This window comes from Trichechus manatus, unplaced genomic scaffold (assembly GCF_000243295.1).
Source record: "Trichechus manatus latirostris isolate Lorelei unplaced genomic scaffold, TriManLat1.0 scaffold00081, whole genome shotgun sequence".
Classification (NCBI taxonomy): Eukaryota; Metazoa; Chordata; class Mammalia; order Sirenia; family Trichechidae; genus Trichechus; species Trichechus manatus.
In genome coordinates this window covers 3,968,730-3,988,527 of record NW_004444017.1, presented here as the reverse complement: position 1 = coordinate 3,988,527, position 19,798 = coordinate 3,968,730, and the positions used below count along the sequence as shown (strand labels likewise).

The 19,798-nt window shown below is 39.5% G+C and overlaps 1 protein-coding gene across 3 annotated transcripts; it reads left to right on the top strand.

Annotated features, from left to right (window-relative positions):
- The first annotated feature begins 910 nt into the window (after positions 1-910).
- On the top strand, positions 911-19,766 carry RAD52 (RAD52 homolog, DNA repair protein). 3 transcript variants are annotated; one of them, XM_023735699.1, is made up of 13 exons: positions 911-1,053; positions 8,473-8,572; positions 9,035-9,077; positions 9,672-9,773; positions 10,349-10,442; positions 10,620-10,687; positions 12,610-12,728; positions 13,666-13,741; positions 15,894-16,090; positions 16,235-16,341; positions 17,377-17,460; positions 17,782-17,994; positions 18,455-19,766. In XM_023735699.1, the coding sequence occupies exons 4-13, from the start codon at positions 9,753-9,755 to the stop codon at positions 18,514-18,516; spliced, it is 1,041 nt and encodes a 346-aa protein (XP_023591467.1). In that variant the 5' UTR covers positions 911-1,053; positions 8,473-8,572; positions 9,035-9,077; positions 9,672-9,752; the 3' UTR covers positions 18,517-19,766. The 3 variants fall into 3 exon arrangements, with proteins under 3 accessions (XP_023591467.1, XP_023591466.1, XP_004381260.1); XM_023735698.1 differs by lacking the exon at positions 9,035-9,077; XM_004381203.2 differs by lacking the exons at positions 911-1,053; positions 9,035-9,077 and having other exon boundaries at positions 6,805-8,572; positions 16,235-16,371; positions 17,377-17,464; positions 17,729-17,994.
- The last annotated feature ends 32 nt before the right edge of the window (positions 19,767-19,798 follow it).

Sequence of the window (19,798 nt, the reverse complement as noted above, 5' to 3'; positions counted from 1 at the left end):
AGGTTCAACCACTAACCAGTGCTTAACCCTCTGTGCCACCCAGGGACCCAGATAATGAACAGTCTGATTAAAAGAGGCTTATTGTAGTGACCAATCTGGAAACAGAATGATTTTTTTGGAGTTCTTAGTAATTAATTTCGGATTCTAATGATTAAACTTTTTAGTCAGTTTTTGGGCATTGCTGATAGGATGTGTTATCATCACCAAGTTCCAAGGGATATTCTAAAGAAGGCCTCCTCTCCTCCAAGTCACAATAGATTCATTTCCCTCCCATCCTTGCTAACTTAAGCAGAAGCTACCAGGTGATGACTGGATGTGTGCGGCAGCTGCAGAAGAGGAAGGCTTAGTGAACAAGCATATCCACATTGCCACGGTTGGCTGTGTCTGCCTGGGGTGAGCTCTATGAGAGGCCCTGATAACCATTCTTTTTTTTTCGTTTCTGATAACCATTCTTAATAAGACTTAAAAGCATTATTCTCTTTTCCTGCAATATCCCAAATGTGCACAGATAGGTACTGGGAATTCCATCCCCCACCTACCCCCGTATCTTAACTAGGGATTAAGTATGTGAGGTAGTGTAGGAAAGCGCAGGAAACCAGGGCCCAAAACACCTTCGATTAAGCTGCATCCTCTAGGTTAGCTCGCACGGCCCCGCCAGGGGGCAGCGGAGATCTGGACGGCCGGAGACCGAGACGCAAGCGCAGGGGAGTGGGAGGCAGTGGGGGCGGGACGAAGGAGCGGAGAGAGCGGCTCAGTACGTAGAGATCAGCATCGCGCTTCCAGCTCGCTTTACGGCTACCGACAGCTTGCTTTGCGGCTCTTTCGCTCTTCCGACGTGGTTTACGGATCCGCCTGTCCTCTCCCCTCCCCCTCCCTTTTTTTTTTTTTTTTTTTTTTTTTTGCTCAAGGGCCATCTCTCGATTTGGACTTTCTTCCCAGGGTCTCCTTGCACTTCCTTCCCAATCTTCTCTGCGCGACCTTCATCTAAGCTCAGTTCTCTTGCGTTTAGCTTGGACCGAGCCCCCTGCGTACACCACGCGCTGCCCAAGGCGCGTAAGTCGGGAGCGACAACCGGCCATGTTGGGGTGGTTCCTGCTGGGGGTTGTCTGGAGCGTGGGACGGCTCAGATTCTGAGTAGACCTGGGGTGGCGGTTGATCGTCCTGTAGATCCCAGGATAGTGATCCTGAAATCCAGAAGCCTGGACTAAATAATTAGTATAGTATAGGATCAGGGCTTACTGAGAGTTTGGGTAGGAGGCACCAGGGTACCGGAAACTTGCACCAACACGTAGCACACACACCAGGAACCCACGACGGTTATGACGCGTACTGTTAGTTGTGGCTGTCCCCTGCATGGAGCGAGACGCTCTGGAAATGCTGCTTGTTGACAGAAGTGAAGGGTGCAACATTTTGTGTCAAAAGCTGGGTGGAGTTGCGGGTGAGATTGGGAAGGAATTAGCAATTTGACACCCTGTTTAGCCGCGTATTCAGCCTTCCTAGACTTTTTTTTTTTTTGTTAAAGAATTGAGATATAATTCATGTACCATAATAGTCATCCTTTTTAAGTGTACAATTCAGTGTTTTTTAGTGTATTAACAAGGTGTGCAATCATCACTACTGTCTAATTCTAGAACATTTTCATCACCCCAGAAAGAGACCTCAAGCCCCTTAGCGGTCGCTCACCCATACCCTCAGCCCCTTATAACCACAAACCTGCTGTCTGTCTATGGGTTTGCCTGTTCTGGACAGTTCATATAAATGGAATCATATAACATGTGGCGTTCTGTGTCTGTCTTCTTTCACTTAGCATAACGAGAAGTCTCATTCATGTCATACAGCATGTATCAGAACTTCATCCCTTTTTTATGATTTTCCATTGGTTAATGGACATGTGGGTTGTTTCCACTTTTTTGGCTTGCTAGACTTTTTAAGGTGTTCCTCCACAGAACTTGCAGTCTAAAGCATGAACTTTTTAAAACTAAATTTTCAGAAAATTTAATTGGGTCAGATATTTCAGTGCCTTCAAATCTGTTATCTTTTAGCCGAGTTTGCCATGTTAAAGTCGTCTATTTCAGTTTAGCACCTGTCAGACTATGTATTGTAGTGGTAACAAGCAGAGGAATGTGTGCAGTTCTCAAGAGAGCAGAAGCTGTCAGAGATCACTGCTGTGTAACATTTGCCAAGACCTGTCATCTTGTGACATAAACTGGGTGTAGGTGGAGATTCAAAACCAAAAACCCTAAACCTGTTGCTTTGAGTTCATTGCAACTCATAGCCACCACCCTTTAGGACAGCGTAGAACTGCCCCGTAGGGTTTCCAAGATTGTAAACTTTATGGAAGCAGACTGCCACATCTTTCTTCTGATTAGTGCATGAAAAATGTAACTGAGCTCAATATGGGAGACAGGTTTTAACTAAAAAAGGATAATGAATTTAATTATTCAAGGGCAGAAAGCCTACTGTGGATTTTTTCAGCCTTTTAACATTTCCCACTCAAAACATTCATTGTTAATAGCTTACTGGCAGCTTTGAAGTGGAGAGGCTAAAATGCTTTTCATTCTATGTGTTGGATGGGGACTGTGCTAAGTGCTGAGAATTCATTGATTAATGCATGCCCCCTCCCCCTTCTCAAATAGCTGAGTGTTGTAGAGAAGTAAATGATTGTAGTGTGATACTTGCTTTGAGTATGTCTAAAATGCTACAGGAAAACAGGGTTAATGCTACTTAGAGTGTATGTTGTTAGTTGCCATTGAGTTGGCTAGAATATAGTGAGGTGCATTAGGCTTCAAAAAGGAGTTGACGTTTTAAGATTTATTTCCTTCTTTTTATTTTGGAAAGTATTCAACTCTGTTGCTAAAAATTTTAACTATCACAAACATAGTAGCATGTACATAAATGTAAATAAAAGAAAGAAACTTAATATACAGTCTTGCATGTTTCAGGCTATTCTCGATTCTTACAGCTAGAATCACACCCATCACTGAGTCCTGTCAGTTTTGCCTCCTGTCCTACATATCCAGGGTCCATCTCTTTCTCCCTGTCTACATTTTCATTGTCTTAGTTTAGCCCTTATTACTTCCTGTCTGGGCTATTGTAATGTAGACTCCTAATTGATCTCTCCCTTAATTATTCACTGTTGACAAAGCTTTCTGAGGCACAAATATATTATCATTCTTAGCCTAAAAATTTCCATTGCTCTTCCATGGCTTGCAAAATAAAGTTCAAGCTTTTTAGAGTGGCTTACGTTAACCTTCGTGATCATGTCCTATCCTGCCTTTGATAAAAATGAGAGGTTATAAGACCAAAGAGAAAAATTTTCTCATATATATACCTCTTTTCCATCTTACTCCTTCTCTCCTCCCTCCACATATGTTTAGAAATGCTTTTAGGTGGTAAGGAAATGGATAAGAATAGAAACACTGTCAGTTTTGTCTGTTTTACCTTCTTAATATTTCTTGAATTCATCCACTTCTTGCTCACAGCCACTATTCTCTTGGGAAAATACCTATGAGAAGAATTGCTGGGTCAAATGGCAGATTCATGGAGTCCTGGTGGCGCAGTTGTTAAAAGATTGGCTGCTAACCGAAAGGTCGGCAGTTCGAATCCACCAGCCGCTCCCTTAGAAACCTTACAGGGGCAGTTCTGCTCTGTCCGGTAGGGTTGCTATGAGTTGGAATTGACTTGATGGCAGCAGGGTTATGGCAGATGCATGTTTAATTTTTAGATAAGTCATCTGACTTTTCCCAAAAATTATAAAACTATAAAGCTTCTAGAAGAGAATGTGGAAGAATGTCTGTGACCTGGGGGTGAACAAATGTTTCTTGGACAAGACTCAGAAAGCAATAACCATTAAAAAAAAAAAAAAACTGATCATTTAATACAATTTAAAATTTTTCATCAAAGACAACACTAAGAAAATGCATAGGCAGCCACAGATACCTATCTGACAAAGGACTGATATCCAAGATACGTTAAGAACCACTAAGGTTCAAGACTGGGTCTGTGGCTCCATCCTCAGAGTCATCCTTCCTTTTTCATGAACAGAGCATATGTTTTCAGCTGAGTAGTTTTATCAACCTCTTTCCTGCCAACAATGTATGAGATTTCCAGTTGTTTCACATCTTTGCCAACTTTTGGTGTTGTCAGTCTTTTTATTTTTAACCATTTTGGTGGATGAGGAGTGGTATGTCATTATGGTTTTAATTTTAGTCCTTGATTACTGCTATGTATTGAATTGTGTCTCCTAAAAATATATATTGTAAATTCTAACCCTATACCTGTGGATATGGATCCCTCGTGGTGCAGTGGTTAAGTGACAAGGCTGCTAACCAAAAGGTCGGCAAGTCAAATCCCCCGGGTGCTCCTTGGAAACCCCATGGGGCAGTTCTACTCTGTCCTCTAGGGTCGCTGTGGGTCAGAATCGACTTGATGGCAACGGTTTTATACCTGTGGATGTAATACTATTTGGAAATAGAACTTTCTTTATTATGTTAATGAGGCCATATCAGTTTTAAGCCAATCACATTTGAGATATAAAAAAAGCCGATTAGGTACAGAGAAGCAAGCAAGCAGGAATGGGGAAAGATTGATGCCACAAGGAACCCAGGAAGAGAAGCAGAAAGAGACAAGGCTATTTTCCCCCAGAGCGGACAGAGAGGGCCTTCCCCTAGAGCCAGTGCCCTAAATTCAGACTTTTAGCCACCTAAACTGTTAGAAAACAAATCTCTGTTTGTTAAAGCCACTCTACTTGTGTTATTTCTGTTATAGCAGTGCTAAGAAACTAATTACAAATGTTGAGTACTTTTTCTTGTTGACCATTTGTATATGTTCCTTTGTGGAGTTGCTGTTTAACTGTTTTATCTATTTTTTTAATTGGGTTGTTTGTCTTCTTATTATTGAGCTGTAGGAGTTCTTTATATATCTTTATATATCAGTCCTTTATCAGACAGATGTCTGTGGTTGCCAGTTCATTTTCTTAGTGTTGTCTTTGGTAAGCAGAAGTTTTAAATTTTGATTTAGTTGTATTTATTTTTTTCTTTTATGATTATTGCTTTCTGAGTCCTGTCTAAGAAATCTTTGCACACCTCCAGGTTGTGAAGATATTCTTCTGTATTCTAGAAGTTTTACAGTGTTAACTTTTATTTTTAGGCCTATGATCCATCTCTAATTTTTGTGAATGGTGTTTTTGTGAGATATGGCTCAGTATTAAAATTTTTCCCCATATAAATATCCAGTTGTTCTAGCACCATTTTGTTGGAAAGATTTTTCTTTTCCCATTGTATTGCATTTGTGCCTTTGTTGAAATTCAGATGATTGTATAAATAAAGGTTGATTTCTGGACTCTCTTTTCTGTTCCATTGATCTATTAGTCAATCCTGTGTCAGTACCACACCATTTTAATTACTGTAGCTTATAGTAAATCTTGAAGTCAGGTAGTGTAGGTCCTCTAACTTTGCTCTTTCTTTTTTTCAAGATAGATTTGGATATCTAGATCCGTTGCATTTCCATATAATTATTAGAATCATTTTATTAATTTCTACCAAAAACTCTTGTGGGTTATGATTGGGATTGCATTGAATTTACAGGTCAATTTGGAAAGAACTGACATCTTGACAGTGTTGGATCTTCAAATATATGAACATGATACATCTCCCTTTTTATTTAGGTCATTAATTTCTCTTAGTACTGTTTTGTAGTTTTCAGTGCAGAGCTCTTACCCATCTTTTGTTAAATTTATTTCCAAGTACTTATGTTTTTTAACTCTTTTGTAAAATGGAGCTGTCATTTGTATCATTGTTGCTCTGTATATACTGTGTTGTTTTTCTCTGGCTGCTTTCAAGATTTTCTCTTTATCTTTGATTTTTGGTGGTTTGACTATGGTGTGGCTAGGTGTGATTTTGTTTGTATTTATCTTGCCTGAGGGTTACCAAGCTTCTTCAATCTGTAAATTTAAGTCTGTCACCCAATTTAGGAAGTTTGGAACCATTATTTTTAAAAAAATATTTTTTCTGCTCTATTCTCTTTCACCTCTTCTGAAACTTCAGCTACATGTGTGTTAGACCTTTTGATATTATCCCACAGGAACTTGAGTCTCTTATTATTTTCAGTCTTTTTTCTCTCTTTTTCAATTTGTATGATTTCTGTTAAACTATCTTTAAGTTTACAGGAGAAAGATGTGGTAGTCTGCCTTCATAAAAATTAACAGCCTTGGAAACCCTATGGGCAGTTCTGTCCTGTAGGGTCACTGTGAGTCAGAATCGTATCGATGGCAGTGAGTTTTGTTTATCTTTAAGTTCAACAACTCTTCTTTTTAATCTTGTCAAAGTGTAGAAATAACAAGAACTCTGTAAGGAGAGAAATAATAGAATTTTATTGTGGATTAATTACAACCAAAGCTGGGCAAACACTTGGTAAAATACTAAGTGCTGTGAAGTCCGAAAGGGGAGAGGGCTGAAGTTTACACATAAATCATAAGTAAACCTTTCACAATATCAGTTATACAGACTTTGTGTAAGCAAGTTCCTGAGAACAATTTTACATAGACATCTTTTTGGGGGGCATTTTCATCATTTTCTTTCCAGAACATTCTTATTACTTGTTTAACCAAAAAGTATAACTTTGTGATACATCAGTTACAAGCATTCTTTCTGAGAACAGAACATTTTTATGAATCATAAGTAAACATAACCACATACTTGCTCATTTGGGGGGGAGGGTAGTGTGCATATTTTGAAAGCAGAAGCAGGAATTTAGGGCGAAAGGGAGAGTTTGATTCAGACCTGCATCAGCTACTTAGTCATGCCAGGTGCCTCAGTTTTAAGGTGCTTTTACACATTCTCTGATTTGCTATTAAGCTTATCTGGTGAATTTTTTATTTCAATTTTCATATTTTTAGTTCTAGAATTTGCATTTGGCTCTTTTTTTTATAGTTTCTAATTCTCTGCTGAGTTTTCACAATTGTTCATTCATTCCTTTTATGTTCTTGAGAATAATTATAATGGCTGCTCTAAAATCCTTGTCTGCTAAATCCAACACCTGGCTCATTTCAGGATTCTGTTTCTATTGATTACCTTTTTTCTTGACTATGTCACATGTTTCTGTTTCTTTGTATATCTAATAATTTTGTGTTATACCCTGGACATTGTGAATAATATGTTGTGGAGGCTCTGGATTTTGTTATATTCTATGCAGTGTTATTTTAACAGTTGATTAACTTAGCTAGATTCAAACTCTAAACTCTGTCTGCACTGTGATGGACAGAAGCAGAAATTTCTGTTCAGTTTTTGAGCCTCCTCTGGGCTGCTTAGAGTCTATCCTATATGTGTGTAGTTCAAAGGTCAGCTAATTTGGCAAAGTTTATACATGTCATTTGGGGTTTCCCTTCTCTGACCTTCTCCTTTCTGAAATTCACCTCCTCACTTTCCAGCTGTTGTGGATTCCCTGGACTTGTTCTTTTGTTCTTCAAGCCAATAATACTGTGGGTTTCTGAGTTTTAGCTGTTTCGCATAGCCGGTGACTGGTTTTTGCCCTCAAGTAAAAGCCATAAAAGCAGAAACTTACCTGGTGCTATTCTCTTCTTCCAAGTGTAGACTTCCTTCTACCTTTGCTTTTGATTGCTTTCTAGTATCTTCTGATAGTTGTTTTTAATATTTTGTCCAGAGTGTATAGTTTTGAATTTCTGATTCAAGGTATTTTTTTTTTAATCTCTAGATACATGCTTGTTTGAGGATATTTAATTCAATTTGGAGTGTTGCATACCAGTTCTCTTCTTTGTGGTTTCTTTTATTGGGAAGAGGGGATTTTCATCAGCTAAAGTTTATTTTGATTCTCATTTTCCATTCTTATAATAATTTTGTATAGAAGAGACTGCTTGTGGCCTATGCATTTTATGGACAGGATTGGCAGTTTGAGATGATTTACGAGATCCTAGTTCCAGAGTAAGCCAAAAAAAACCTGTTGCTGTCAAGTCGATTCTGACTCATAGCAACCGTATAGACAGAGTAAAACTGCCCCATAGGGTTTCCAAGGAGCAGCTGGTGTATTTGAACTGCCAGCCTTTTGGTTGGCAGCCAAGCTCTTCACCACTGCGCCACCAGGGCTCCATTGCCCACATGGTAGGTATTAATGAGCTGATTGTTTGCTCTCCTTTAAAGAGTGTTTTTGTAATTTTGATTTTTTCCATTTGTAAATGTAATACATGCTCATTGTAAAAATCAACTTAAATAGAACCACCATAATAGCAAAATTTTAACAGAAAGGGAGAGGTAGACCTAGAGGATTTTCAGGGGCTTGGCAGACCAGTTAAGCACTGAGGAACTTAGTCTTTGTTTGGGCTGGTGTTGATAAGTGTATAAATAGAATAACTCATAGAATATTGCATATGGATGTTTTATCTGAATTTTAGTAGAGGCTCTTGACTTTTACCTTTAGCATTCTTTGACATCTTTTTTTTAACCTTTTATTTACATGAAGGTCAACCAGAATCAACATGTCTGGGATTGAGGAAGCAGTTCTTGGAAGCCGTGACAGCCATCCTGCTGGTGGTGGTAACTCTGTATTATGCTTTGGACAGGTAACTGTGTAGTTTCTTTGTATCTGGAAAAAATAAGGTTAAGTGAGAAAATGTATGAAGAAGCAATTTGTAGAGCATCATCATACATGTATGTAAGAAATTTATTGTTCCTGGGTTTTTCTTTAGATGCATTATTTGGGGCATTTTGGAGCTGTAGCATCATAAGACTAACTACTCAGAATTACATTTAGATTTCAATTTTGGTTATTTTTTGCATAGGTAACATATTTATATGATATAAAGTTTAAAAGAAAACAAAGACTATATGTATGTAGAAAGTGTCCCTACCTCCCTATTACTCTGTCCACATGCTACCCATTTCTCTTTCTTTGAAGCATCCAAAGTTGCTGGTATCTTTATAGAAATATTATGTACATAGAAAAGGAAATATTCCTTTGTCCACCCAGATTCTATCTGTCTTCACCAGAGATCTGTTTGTGAGTGTTCATTTCATTTAAATAGGGCAAGAGGAAAACTACCAAGGGAACACGAACGAAAACAACAGGTAGTAGTGTATTTATCTATGTGAAGTTGAATTGGAGAAGAAGGTATAAAACTTTGGAGAGGACAAATGAAAGCAAGACTTCCTATCATATTTCCCTTTCCCTTTCCCACATAAACGTCATATACAGACTTTGACACTGGAAGTTTTACTCTTCTAATTCTAGCTTGAGAAAGTTTTGTAAGGATGGTAGTAACATCTAAGGCAATGGTCCTAAAAATGTGGTCTAAGGACCCCTGGGGATCCACAAGACCCTTTCAGAGTCCATAAGGTCAAAACTATTTTCATAATAATATAAAGATACCATTTGCTTTTTTAACTCTCATTCTCTCACAAGTGTATGGTGGAGTTTTCCACAGCCTGCATGACATGTGAATCATTGCTCTGATGGCTAATGGAATGTGTGGTTTAAAAATTTCTCAGTTTTAATTCCTAATATGGTAAATATTGATACATATAACCCATATAAATAAAAGCTATTGGGGGTCCTCAGTACTTTTTAGGAATGTAAAGAGATCTTGAGAACAAAAAGTTGAAGAATCACTGATCCAAGGAGTGGTGGAAATGTCAATTTAATATTTTCTTTCTGGATTGTAGTGCCAGTATACAGCAGAAGAGTACCAGGCCATCCAGAATGCCCTGAGGCAGAGGCTTGGCCCAGAATATATTAGCAGTCGCATGGCTGGAGGAGGCCAGAAGGTAGAGTTTACATGCCTGGAAAGTGGGTGCCCATATAGCTGACTACTCAGATGGTCTTTCTGACTTTTTTCTCTGGGTCCTTGTGGATTCAGAAGATGTCTTGATCACTGTTCCTGGGTGTTTTCTAGTGCCCAGTCCCTTGGGGAGGGGAGGGGATGAGTTCCAGTCTTCATTGACATCTGAAGTGAGCGAAGCATTGTTTTGAGACTTGTATACCTGCCATCCTAGGAGTTTTACACTATCTTTTAAAAAAATTTCCCTTTGCCATTTGCTTCTAATTTAACTTCAGTGCCTTCCATAAAGTATGTCAGCCTGAGATTCAGGAAATTGTGTTATGTTCAGTGAATGGATATCTTTCCCATTGATTCTGGTCCCTCCCCTAAGGTAAACCACTAGTTCTGACTGGCTCCTTCCGGAAGGTCTTTGAAATAAGTTCATTGAGAATTTCCCTGGAATGTTTAAGGGAATTTTTCCCAAAAAAATCAGATAAGGAATATATTAGGTAAATTTTGATCTACATTTCAATGTGACGAAGAGTTTTAATATAACCTTTTGCTTTTTAACTTTTCCCCCAGGTGTGTTACATTGAGGGTCACAGAGTAATTAATCTGGCCAATGAGATGTTTGGTTACAATGGCTGGGCACACTCTGTCACACAGCAGAATGTGGGTGAGTATGCTTCTGGGCAATGGTGACTTCTTCATTCCCCTTACTTGGTGTTGTCTAATTTCTGATAGTATTTTGTGGGTAAGGGTGTAAGTAGATGTGTTTGGTTGCCAGCAGGAGGAATATGGGTGAGACACAGGATCAGCATCCTCTTCACCCGCTTCTCTTTTCCATTCCTAGATTTTGTTGACCTTAATAATGGCAAGTTCTATGTGGGAGTCTGTGCGTTTGTGAAGGTCCAGTTGAAGGTAAGGGAAATAGAGTAGACCTGCTGCCTGGAAAGATTGTGTAGGTGGTGGGAGAGGGTGAGTAGGTAGGGAAGTCTCCTGACTGTGGCACAGCCAAACTAAAGAGCTAGGTCCTCTGGCCACAGGTCTGCCCAGAGTTGTGTCTCAGCCAGTGTTCCTTAGCGTGGTGATATTCAAACATTTTTGCTTATTTGTACCCTAAAAGAATTTTGAAACACTCTGTCCTCCTTGAACACTTTTTAGTTGACTTCAAAAAGTTTCCTTCATAAATATAAGGAGTTGCAAAGAGTCTATTTTTTCACATATTGTAAAATTTGAAATTTTAAAATAAATCTGTGACACCTGTTTTAAATGTACTAATGGAATGTAAATACTATAGGGAATTGTCTTAGTTATCTAGTGTTGCTATAACAGAAATACCACAGGTGGGTAGCTTTAATGAACAGACATTTATTTTCTTACAGTTTTTAGGAGGCTAGAAGTCTGGATTCAGGGTGCTGGCTCTAGGGGAAGGCATTCTGTCTCTGTCGGCTCTGGAGGAAGATCCTTATCTCTGTTAGCTTCCGCTGCTGAGTGATTTTCATGTGGCTTAGCATTTCTCTTCCCCCATCCCTGCTTCTTAACTTGCTTGTTTAATCTCTTTTATATCTCAAAAGAGATTGACTTGAGATATACCCTACACTAATCCTGCCTCATTAACATAACAAAGACAACCCATTCCCAAATGGGATTATAACCACAGGCATAGAGGTTAGGATTTATAACACATATTTTGGGGGGATATAACAATTCAATCTGTAACAGGAATGAAATACTGTCATCCATTTAAGGAAATACATGAGCGAGCTATTCTTTAGTGGTCAGAAATTTTACATGGTTTCTTCTTTATTTGAACTCATATTTTTATTCCATTACCCTATCAGCTTTTATCTTAATATATATTTATGATTGAAAATCTTTTATTGATACGTTATCATACTTCTCTGACTATATGTGTGAGTATGGTTATATGTATAAAAATAGAATTTTTTGAGATTTCCAGTGACATTAAAACTCTAAATATTAAAAAATTTCTTCTGGATTGAATTATTATTCCAGTTACTGTTAACACAGTTGATCAGATAATCGTGTTTATGTTGAAAAGACAACATAAATATATAAAAAATTTGGATAATTATTAAAACTAAAACTACTGAAAATGCATTTTTTAATGAGATGCATGATGCTGTTTTCCGCCCGCCCCCACCAGTTAGTTTATGTATCAGTAGTTGACTAATACTTGTCTCTAGAATGAGCATTTGGCATTAACTCTATTCTGACTTCTTATTTTTTATAAATAGTACTAAAAAACTTTGTTCATGTAAATAGGTAGCTGGGAATGGAAAGAGTTTTGCTAAAGAGTTTTATCCCTCTTTGAATACTTTCTGAGTTTTATTCCATAAATCATCAAAAATTATATTTCTCTGCCAGCTAACACCTTGATCAAGTCTGCCCTTACTTTTGATGAAAGCCAAGAAGTGGATACCACATGACTTGCAAAAGGATTTGCTGTCCAGTCTTAAATATGATATTTCAAATTATGCCTTTGTTTGGTGTCCCAGAGGTTTTTATACCTTAGGGTAATATGTCATAGTAAGGTTTGGTGTGCCTTTCTTATGTGAAAGAGGAGGTGGGAAAGGAGAACAGTCTTAGTACTTTGACCACAGGCACATCTCCAGGCAGGTCAGGGCTAGAAACAGTGCATGTGAAGTTGCTATTCTGGAAATTGATTCCTTTGCAATTCTCTGTGCCCATTAGCAAGGCCCCTGGGACATATGTACAGCCTCATGTGAACACAGCTGCTTGAGAAAAGGAAGGGCTGTCGAGCTAGGGACACATGACAGCTTTTCATGTTAGAAGTTTAACTCCTTTCCTACCCCCAGGATGGCTCCTATCATGAAGATGTGGGTTACGGCGTTAGCGAGGGCCTCAAGTCAAAGGCCTTGTCCTTAGAGAAGGCGAGGAAGGAGGCAGTGACAGATGGGCTGAAGCGAGCACTCAGGTGAGTGAAAAGTCTCTCCTGCTTCATTTCAGCCCTTGTTTCAAAGCAGGTTTTTTTTTTTTTTTTGGAAAAGGTATTATATTCACGTGGTTCAAACATCAAAATAACATAAAAGAAAGGCAGTATTGACTCCCACTTTTGTCCCTGTCTTCTCTCTTTCCCTGCTTCGTTTCATATTTTCCTAGGGTTTCTTTATGCTTAGTTCTTCTCTTTTTAAGTGGTAGAATACTATATTCTTTATTCTGTTACTTGCTTTTGCTTTTTTTTTCTTTCACTCAGTAATGTACCCTGGAGACTTTTCCCCATGATTACAAAGATAGCTTCCTCATTCTCTTTAATACACCTGTATAGTTCTCCATTGTGAGTATGTAACATAGTTTGTTAGAGCAGGGGTTTTTAACCTTTTTTTTTGGGCCATAGAGCCTTTTGAGAATTGAAGTGAATTGAATCACTAGAAAAATACATGTATAAACTTGCACTAAAATTTGCATTATCATTTCCCAAGGGGGAGTTCATATACCCCAAGTTAAGAAAATTGATCATGAAAGTGTGTGCCTTTATCCCCTCTTCCCCTCCCCCAGCCCTCAAAGTGTATAACTCACTCTTACTGAGGAATCATAGCAGTCCTCTGAAAAAAATCTCTGCTCTGGAATTTGTGTCCGCATCAGAAGATAGTGAGTTGTTGTGTAGTCTTTCCATGCTCATTGCCTCTCTTTGAGGGCAGGGATTTTTGTCTGCGACCCTCACTGCTGTGTTCTCAGCACCTGATAGAGGGCAGGATCATGACAGATGCTCAGCAAACATTTATTAAGTTGAGAGCAGGGCCCATCTCCTCTGCTGCAGTTGAGAAGCAACTTGTACAAAGGTTGTAACTCTGCTCTCTGAGATTCACATGTAACAATTCTCAATGTTATTTCTCTTTTTTCCTTACCCTTAGGAGTTTTGGGAATGCACTTGGAAATTGTATTCTGGACAAAGACTATCTGAGGTCACTAAATAAGCTTCCACGCCAGGTATGCTAGAAACAGATGAATGGAATGGGTTGGAGTAAAGATAATGTATCTAATTCCTGCATGTCATGGGTTGAATATTTGGAGGATAGGGGCAGGGGTAGCGGGAAGAAGGGAGGACTTAGCTATTTAGAGGGCCTGGGAAGTGTATTTCAGATCTCTTTGTTAGACCCAGCAGGAACCAATCCTCTCATTTCACAGATGAAGAAATTGAAGTCTAGAGAAGTTATGTCATTTGTCTCATACACAGAAAATTGTGTTTGAGATGTCTGAAACTGTCTCAAAAGCAGCACAGAGCCCTCCACAGCACCCCTGTGATTTCTTGGAAACACTCAGAACCTTACCTGTTCAAACCTTCTTGCTTTTCCTTTTAGCTTTTGTGTCTTTAAGGTTTAGCTCTCCCTTGTGTCTGTCAGTGCCTCTCACATGATCTGAGCATCTCCCTTTGGAGAGTGGGGTCTGGAGTTGAGCATCCCTGGAGTCACACTTGACCTGGGCTTAGTTGGGCTCTGTAGTGTTCTGCTGCTCGGTGGGGTGTGGCTGCTTTCTCTGTGGCATTCTCGGAGATCCCTGCAATGCTGCCGCCTGTGACAGCATCCTCTATCCTATATCTGGGGGATTCTTTTTCTTGCGGAGCCCCTAATAGTGGTGTGCGTCATTTGGCATCTGTGAAAGCTCCGTTTCTTTTAATGAGCTCTTAAAATGAATTACAACATACCCACAGAAAACTGCACAGATCGTAACAGCACAGCCAGATGAATTTTCCTAAGTGAGCACAGCTGTTACCTCCCAGATAAGGAAACAGAACATTGCCGGCACCCTAGGAGCCCTGTTTTGCCCCATCCAATCACTACCCTGGCTTTTTCAAAAGTAACCACTACTCTAACTTCTCTATTCTGACTTCTAGCTTGATATTTTTTTCTGTTTCTGAACTTCATGTAAATGAAATTGTACAGTTTGTACTTTAAACACATTGAAGCATTAAAAAGAACATACAGACATGCAGATGTGTGCACATATAAATGTTCAGCTTGATGAATTTTAAAACCAAACACAGCCATGTAACCTGCATACAGATCAAGAATCAGAATATTCCTGTGTCCCAGAAGTCTGTGTGTCCCTGCAGCCACTACCAAGGAAAACTACCTCTAACAACACAGATTAGTTCGTGTCTGGCTTTCATTCACCATGTTTGTGAGATTCATGTTTTGTGCAGCATTTTCGTTGCTGTGTAATTTTTCTGTTGCATGAATATACAATAATTGATTTTTCCGTTCTGTCTTTGATAGACATTTGGCTTTTTTTCAGCTTTTGGCTATTTTGAATAGAGCTGCTATTAACATTCTTGTACATGTCATTTATCTTGGGAAATACTGGGTCATAGTATAGGTGTGGGGCCCTGGTAGCACAGTGGTTAAGAGCTACAGCTGCTACAGCTGCTAACCAAAAGGTTGCCAATTTGAATCCACCAGCCACTCCTTGGAAACCCTATGGGGGCAGTTCTGCTCTGTCCTTTAGGGTCGCTATGAGACGGAATCAACCCGACGGCAACGGGTTTGGGTTTTTTTTGTTTGGTAGTATAGGTGTATGCTTAATTTTAGTAGATTTTTCTCGTTTCCCAGTGTGTTTGTACTAATTTACACTCCTACACAGCAGCGTATGAGAGCTCTAATTGTTCCATATCCTTCACAGCTCTTGGCTTAGTCAGTCTTTTAAAAAAATTTTCAAAGCTCCATTTCTTTTTAACCTGCTCATTTACTTTTCAGTGTAAATAAGAATCTCATGCTGTAATTTTCAGCTTCTCTTTATCAAAATTTAGTCATCTCAGTTCTTCATAGTCAAGCAGTTATTTTATCAGCATCAATATTATGAATTGACAAAGAAGTCCTCCCAAGTAAGAAAGCTCTGGGTTTCTGTAGCGCTCATGGCCTGGAAGTAAAACCATTTGCCATATGCCATGAAGTACGTGATCCTTACTTCTCATATAATTAAAAATATTACTTGGGAGTTGTGGATCCTTTGTCTCAGCTTCTCAGGACCTAGAAGGAATGATGAATAGAGGATTGTCAAATGCCATTTTCTAGGAGTCTAGATCTGTAAGAGGAAAAGAAAAGAGGGGGAAGAGCAGTTGAAGTTTTTTCTTTTCTCTTGTTAGTTGCCTCCTGAAGTGGATTTAACTAAAGCAAAGAGACAAGATTTTGAACCATCTGTGGAACAGGCGCGATATAGCAGCTGCCGACAGAACATGGCTCTAGTACCCCCAAAGCCACAGGAGGTGACCTCCCCTTGCAGACCAGTCCACTCAGATGATCCCCACATTGTGATACAGAGGGATAAGGACGGCAGCTCCCGGTAGGGGGCCTGAGTTCCCTTCCTTTCCTCTTCTGCCCCTTCTCATATGGTCTAGGTTGCCTCTATTTCTGTCTTCAGAACCAGCAGGTTGGTTTGTGTGCTCCCTCAGGAGCTCACCCCCACCTTGTGTCTCTTCTGATTCAGAAGCGTGTCCTCTTCTGCTACGGAGAGTGATGCCACGTACCAGCGGAAGCTCCGGCAAAAGCAGTTGCAACAGCAGTTCCGGGAGCAAATGGAGAAACAGCAGCAAGGTCAAATATCAGTTGAAAGGAAGAGTCAGTGTGTGTGAGACGGATGGGAGTAGAGGCCCTGGGGAGATGCACTCTGAAGGTGGAAGGCTAGTGGATGGGGTAACCTGCTCCTCTGCCAGCAGCAGTGTGGCTGGGTCCAAACCCAACCTCACTAGGACTTCTCAGATGACACACAGGATAGAAGAATCTATGAAGATAGTGAAATCCTGTCATGCATTTTCTCACTTCTTTAAAGATACTGATCTTCTGTTAGGGAGGAAATGAGCCTTCTCATAATCTTCTGGAATTAGAAATTTCAGGGTACAGAACTTTTTTTTTGCTTTAGATTCTTCGGCTATTTCTGCCTTTTGTTTCTGAGCTGTCTTTAAAGTGCGGTTGGATTTGGAAAAGACAGAGGCCTTTGGCAGATTATTTGTCCATAACTTTATTTGAATTCAAATTCAGTGGGAATATTAGATACATAATTTTGAGGGGCCTTGCTCTGAGTGTAAACATAGATATGGGATTTGTTCCACACCAGTTGAGGATTTGCCCAGCTTTTCCCTAAGAACTACAAAGATTCATGGAGGACTTGCTTCACGTTTGATTCATTAATATTCCCCTCAGCGCTGACAAACTGCAATTAATGTGGAAAAAAACTTACTGTCCTAGAATAATGTATTCTAGATCCTTAGCTTCCATACCATTGCAGAAGCCCCTTGGGGGTTGGGGAGGGTAGAGAAGGTTGTCTTTCAGAACTTTTCTCCATCCCTCATTAGACAACTAGAGCCATTGTTTTTATTGGTTTTACATATTGAGTTTCTGGTTAAGATTTTGTTTGAACAAGGATATAGCTTTAAAAAGCCACCCAGCCACTGAACCAGATGACTTCTCATTATTTTTGCTGCTAAAGGAGAAATAAACTTGTCTGATTTTTACCATGTTGGTGAGAAGAGGCTCTTCTAACAAGAGGGGGGTAGACTTAATGTCTTAAGTTACATTACATGTAGTTATGTGATTCTGTGATTTGTCCTTTCTCTCTTGTGTAAACTGTAGCAGTGCTGCCGGCCCCTCCTGTGAAGCACAGCACTCCTGTAACTGCTGTGCCAGAACCACTCGCTGAGAAAGACTCCCTTGCAGGTCAGTAGGGGCTAACAGAATGATTTAAATATTGATCAGTAAAAACTTAATGAAATGCTTGTAAGTTACTGTGCTGTATACTTTTAGTAGTCACAGAAGACCCAAAACAGATTTATAGTAGTGATAGCACATCTTCTGCTCCTTGACTGTCCTAACCTAGGGAAGCTTCAGTGTACTTTCAGGGGTGGAGGAGAGAGAAATTTGAAAATCACAGGATGCTGAAGGCATGGAATTTCTTATGACTGATCTTTCTGTTGCTTTATGTGAGAACGTTTCTGTACTTGTTGATGCTGCATGTTTCTGTGATCTCTATCCTTGCAGACAACCTTGAAATGTGGGATATGACTCCAGATTTAGGGGACATTATCAAGTCCCTGCCTAAACCAGAACCACCCCAGACACTTGCCACACCAGTCCTGAAGAACCACATGGTGACTCGGAACAGAACTCCACAAAGACTTTGCCTCCAGGAGCCACAATCAAAATCTGGACCCTCGCATCCTCAAACTCACAACACTAACCAACACCTAACAGGTAGCAGAGAGAAAAGTGGTTAGGAACAAAAATGGAAGGGAGATCCTGAGTTTAATTCTGTGAATTTTAAGGAAGAATGGCATTTCATTTTTGAGAAGTTGGATGGAATCTTTCCACGGGAATAAGCAGTGTTAAGTAAATGGAAGATAACTGATTTAAGAGCCAGAACTTTTCCTTTGGGATCCTGACTTCAGATGTAATTCTTTTAGCCCTTGATAGAAGCAGGAAGCTTACCCATGACTGCATCAGGGGTTTTAGCTACTAAAAGTAGGTCCATCGTGACTAGTATTGTAACATGGTCTAGAGTTAACAGAGGGATTTGCCCTCCCCATAACAGTAATTCAATTTTCATTCCTGGGTTCTTAGTTTAAGTTAGGATAGTTAACTAATCCAAATCAGAAATTACTGTCCTTATTTGAAGATCATGACAGCTATATTCTAACCACTTTATCTTCCACAGGAGACTGTGATTCTTCGAGGAAGAGCCAGGACATGAAGAAAAGGAAATTGTATCCAACTTAGCTGAGGCTCAAGTCACATCATTGGACTCTGTCATGAAGTGACTTTGGAGACCTACTTTTTGGTCATGAAATTGTTCATCATTCCTAGGGAATGAGCTTTATTTCCAAGGGTTTACCTTGCTTTATTCTGAACTTTATCTAGAAGAGGATTTGACTTTTTGGAGCCTACTGCAGATAGAGCTGAGCAATTAGAGAACAAGCACTGTAAAAAAGCATGTCACACACTGCAGTGGGGAGGCTCTGGACAGGATAAAATACCTTTTCTTTGGCTGCAGGCTTTTCATTATTTATTCCTAAACTATTATGTTAATAAAGATAGAAATTTTAGGACTCACCAACGGCTGCCTGCCCTCAAGCAGTACGGGCCATCCTAACCACTAGCTTTAACAATTGCCTGTGTTAAATTATTGTATTATCTACCTTCTTTCCCTTTAGGGGTCCATGTTTTAACGTTCCCCGTGAATACGGAGTAGCATGCTAAGAACAAAGGCTGCAGTGGTACTTCACTATTCATCTAAGCTAATCTCCCATTTTGGGGTTTAGGAAATCCCTGTCCCGCATTCTTTCAAGACGAACATTTTTTATAAGATCAAGGAAAAGGCATTTTGAGAAACCACAAGAAATCCTTTGTTCTGTAGTAGAAAACATACTAGCTGTTCGTATTTTCTCATTTCTGATGTTATATCCCACCTTGACATAAATTGGTTTTTAATGACGTTTACAGATGTTTTATAATTTCCCCCAAATGATGACTTTGCAATTTTACCTATTTAGGAACATTTTGGGTCATGCCTTTTATCTAACCTTAAAGCAGTATTTTTTGTTATTTTTTTTGGCTCACAGACTCATTTGTGGGTAGCTGTGAACTTGAGGTGAGGAACTCAAAGTCTAGAAACATAGTCTACCATTTGTAGTCTTTTGGAATACAAAGAAGAGCAGCTTACCTCATTTTCCTCACCTTCTAAAAGCATTTATGTTTCCTGTCATTGTATGGATTTGGTCATGTATTTATCTTTTGATTTTCATGTCCATACCACTTTTCCTCAGGAAAAATATTGTCCTCTTGTCTATAACATAATCTTAGTTCAGGGGAGAACTAGTGCTAAAAAAAGTTCCTGTGAATTAGGAGTCCAGTTATTGTGGGGATATATGCCATTTAAACATGGCTGCACTATTGACAACTGCAGCCCCCACAGGCCTCTATGCTGTATACAACATGTCGGAGACTTGTCAGCGATAAGAAAGAGATTAGGTACGACTTGTTTTCCCAAACCTAATGTCCT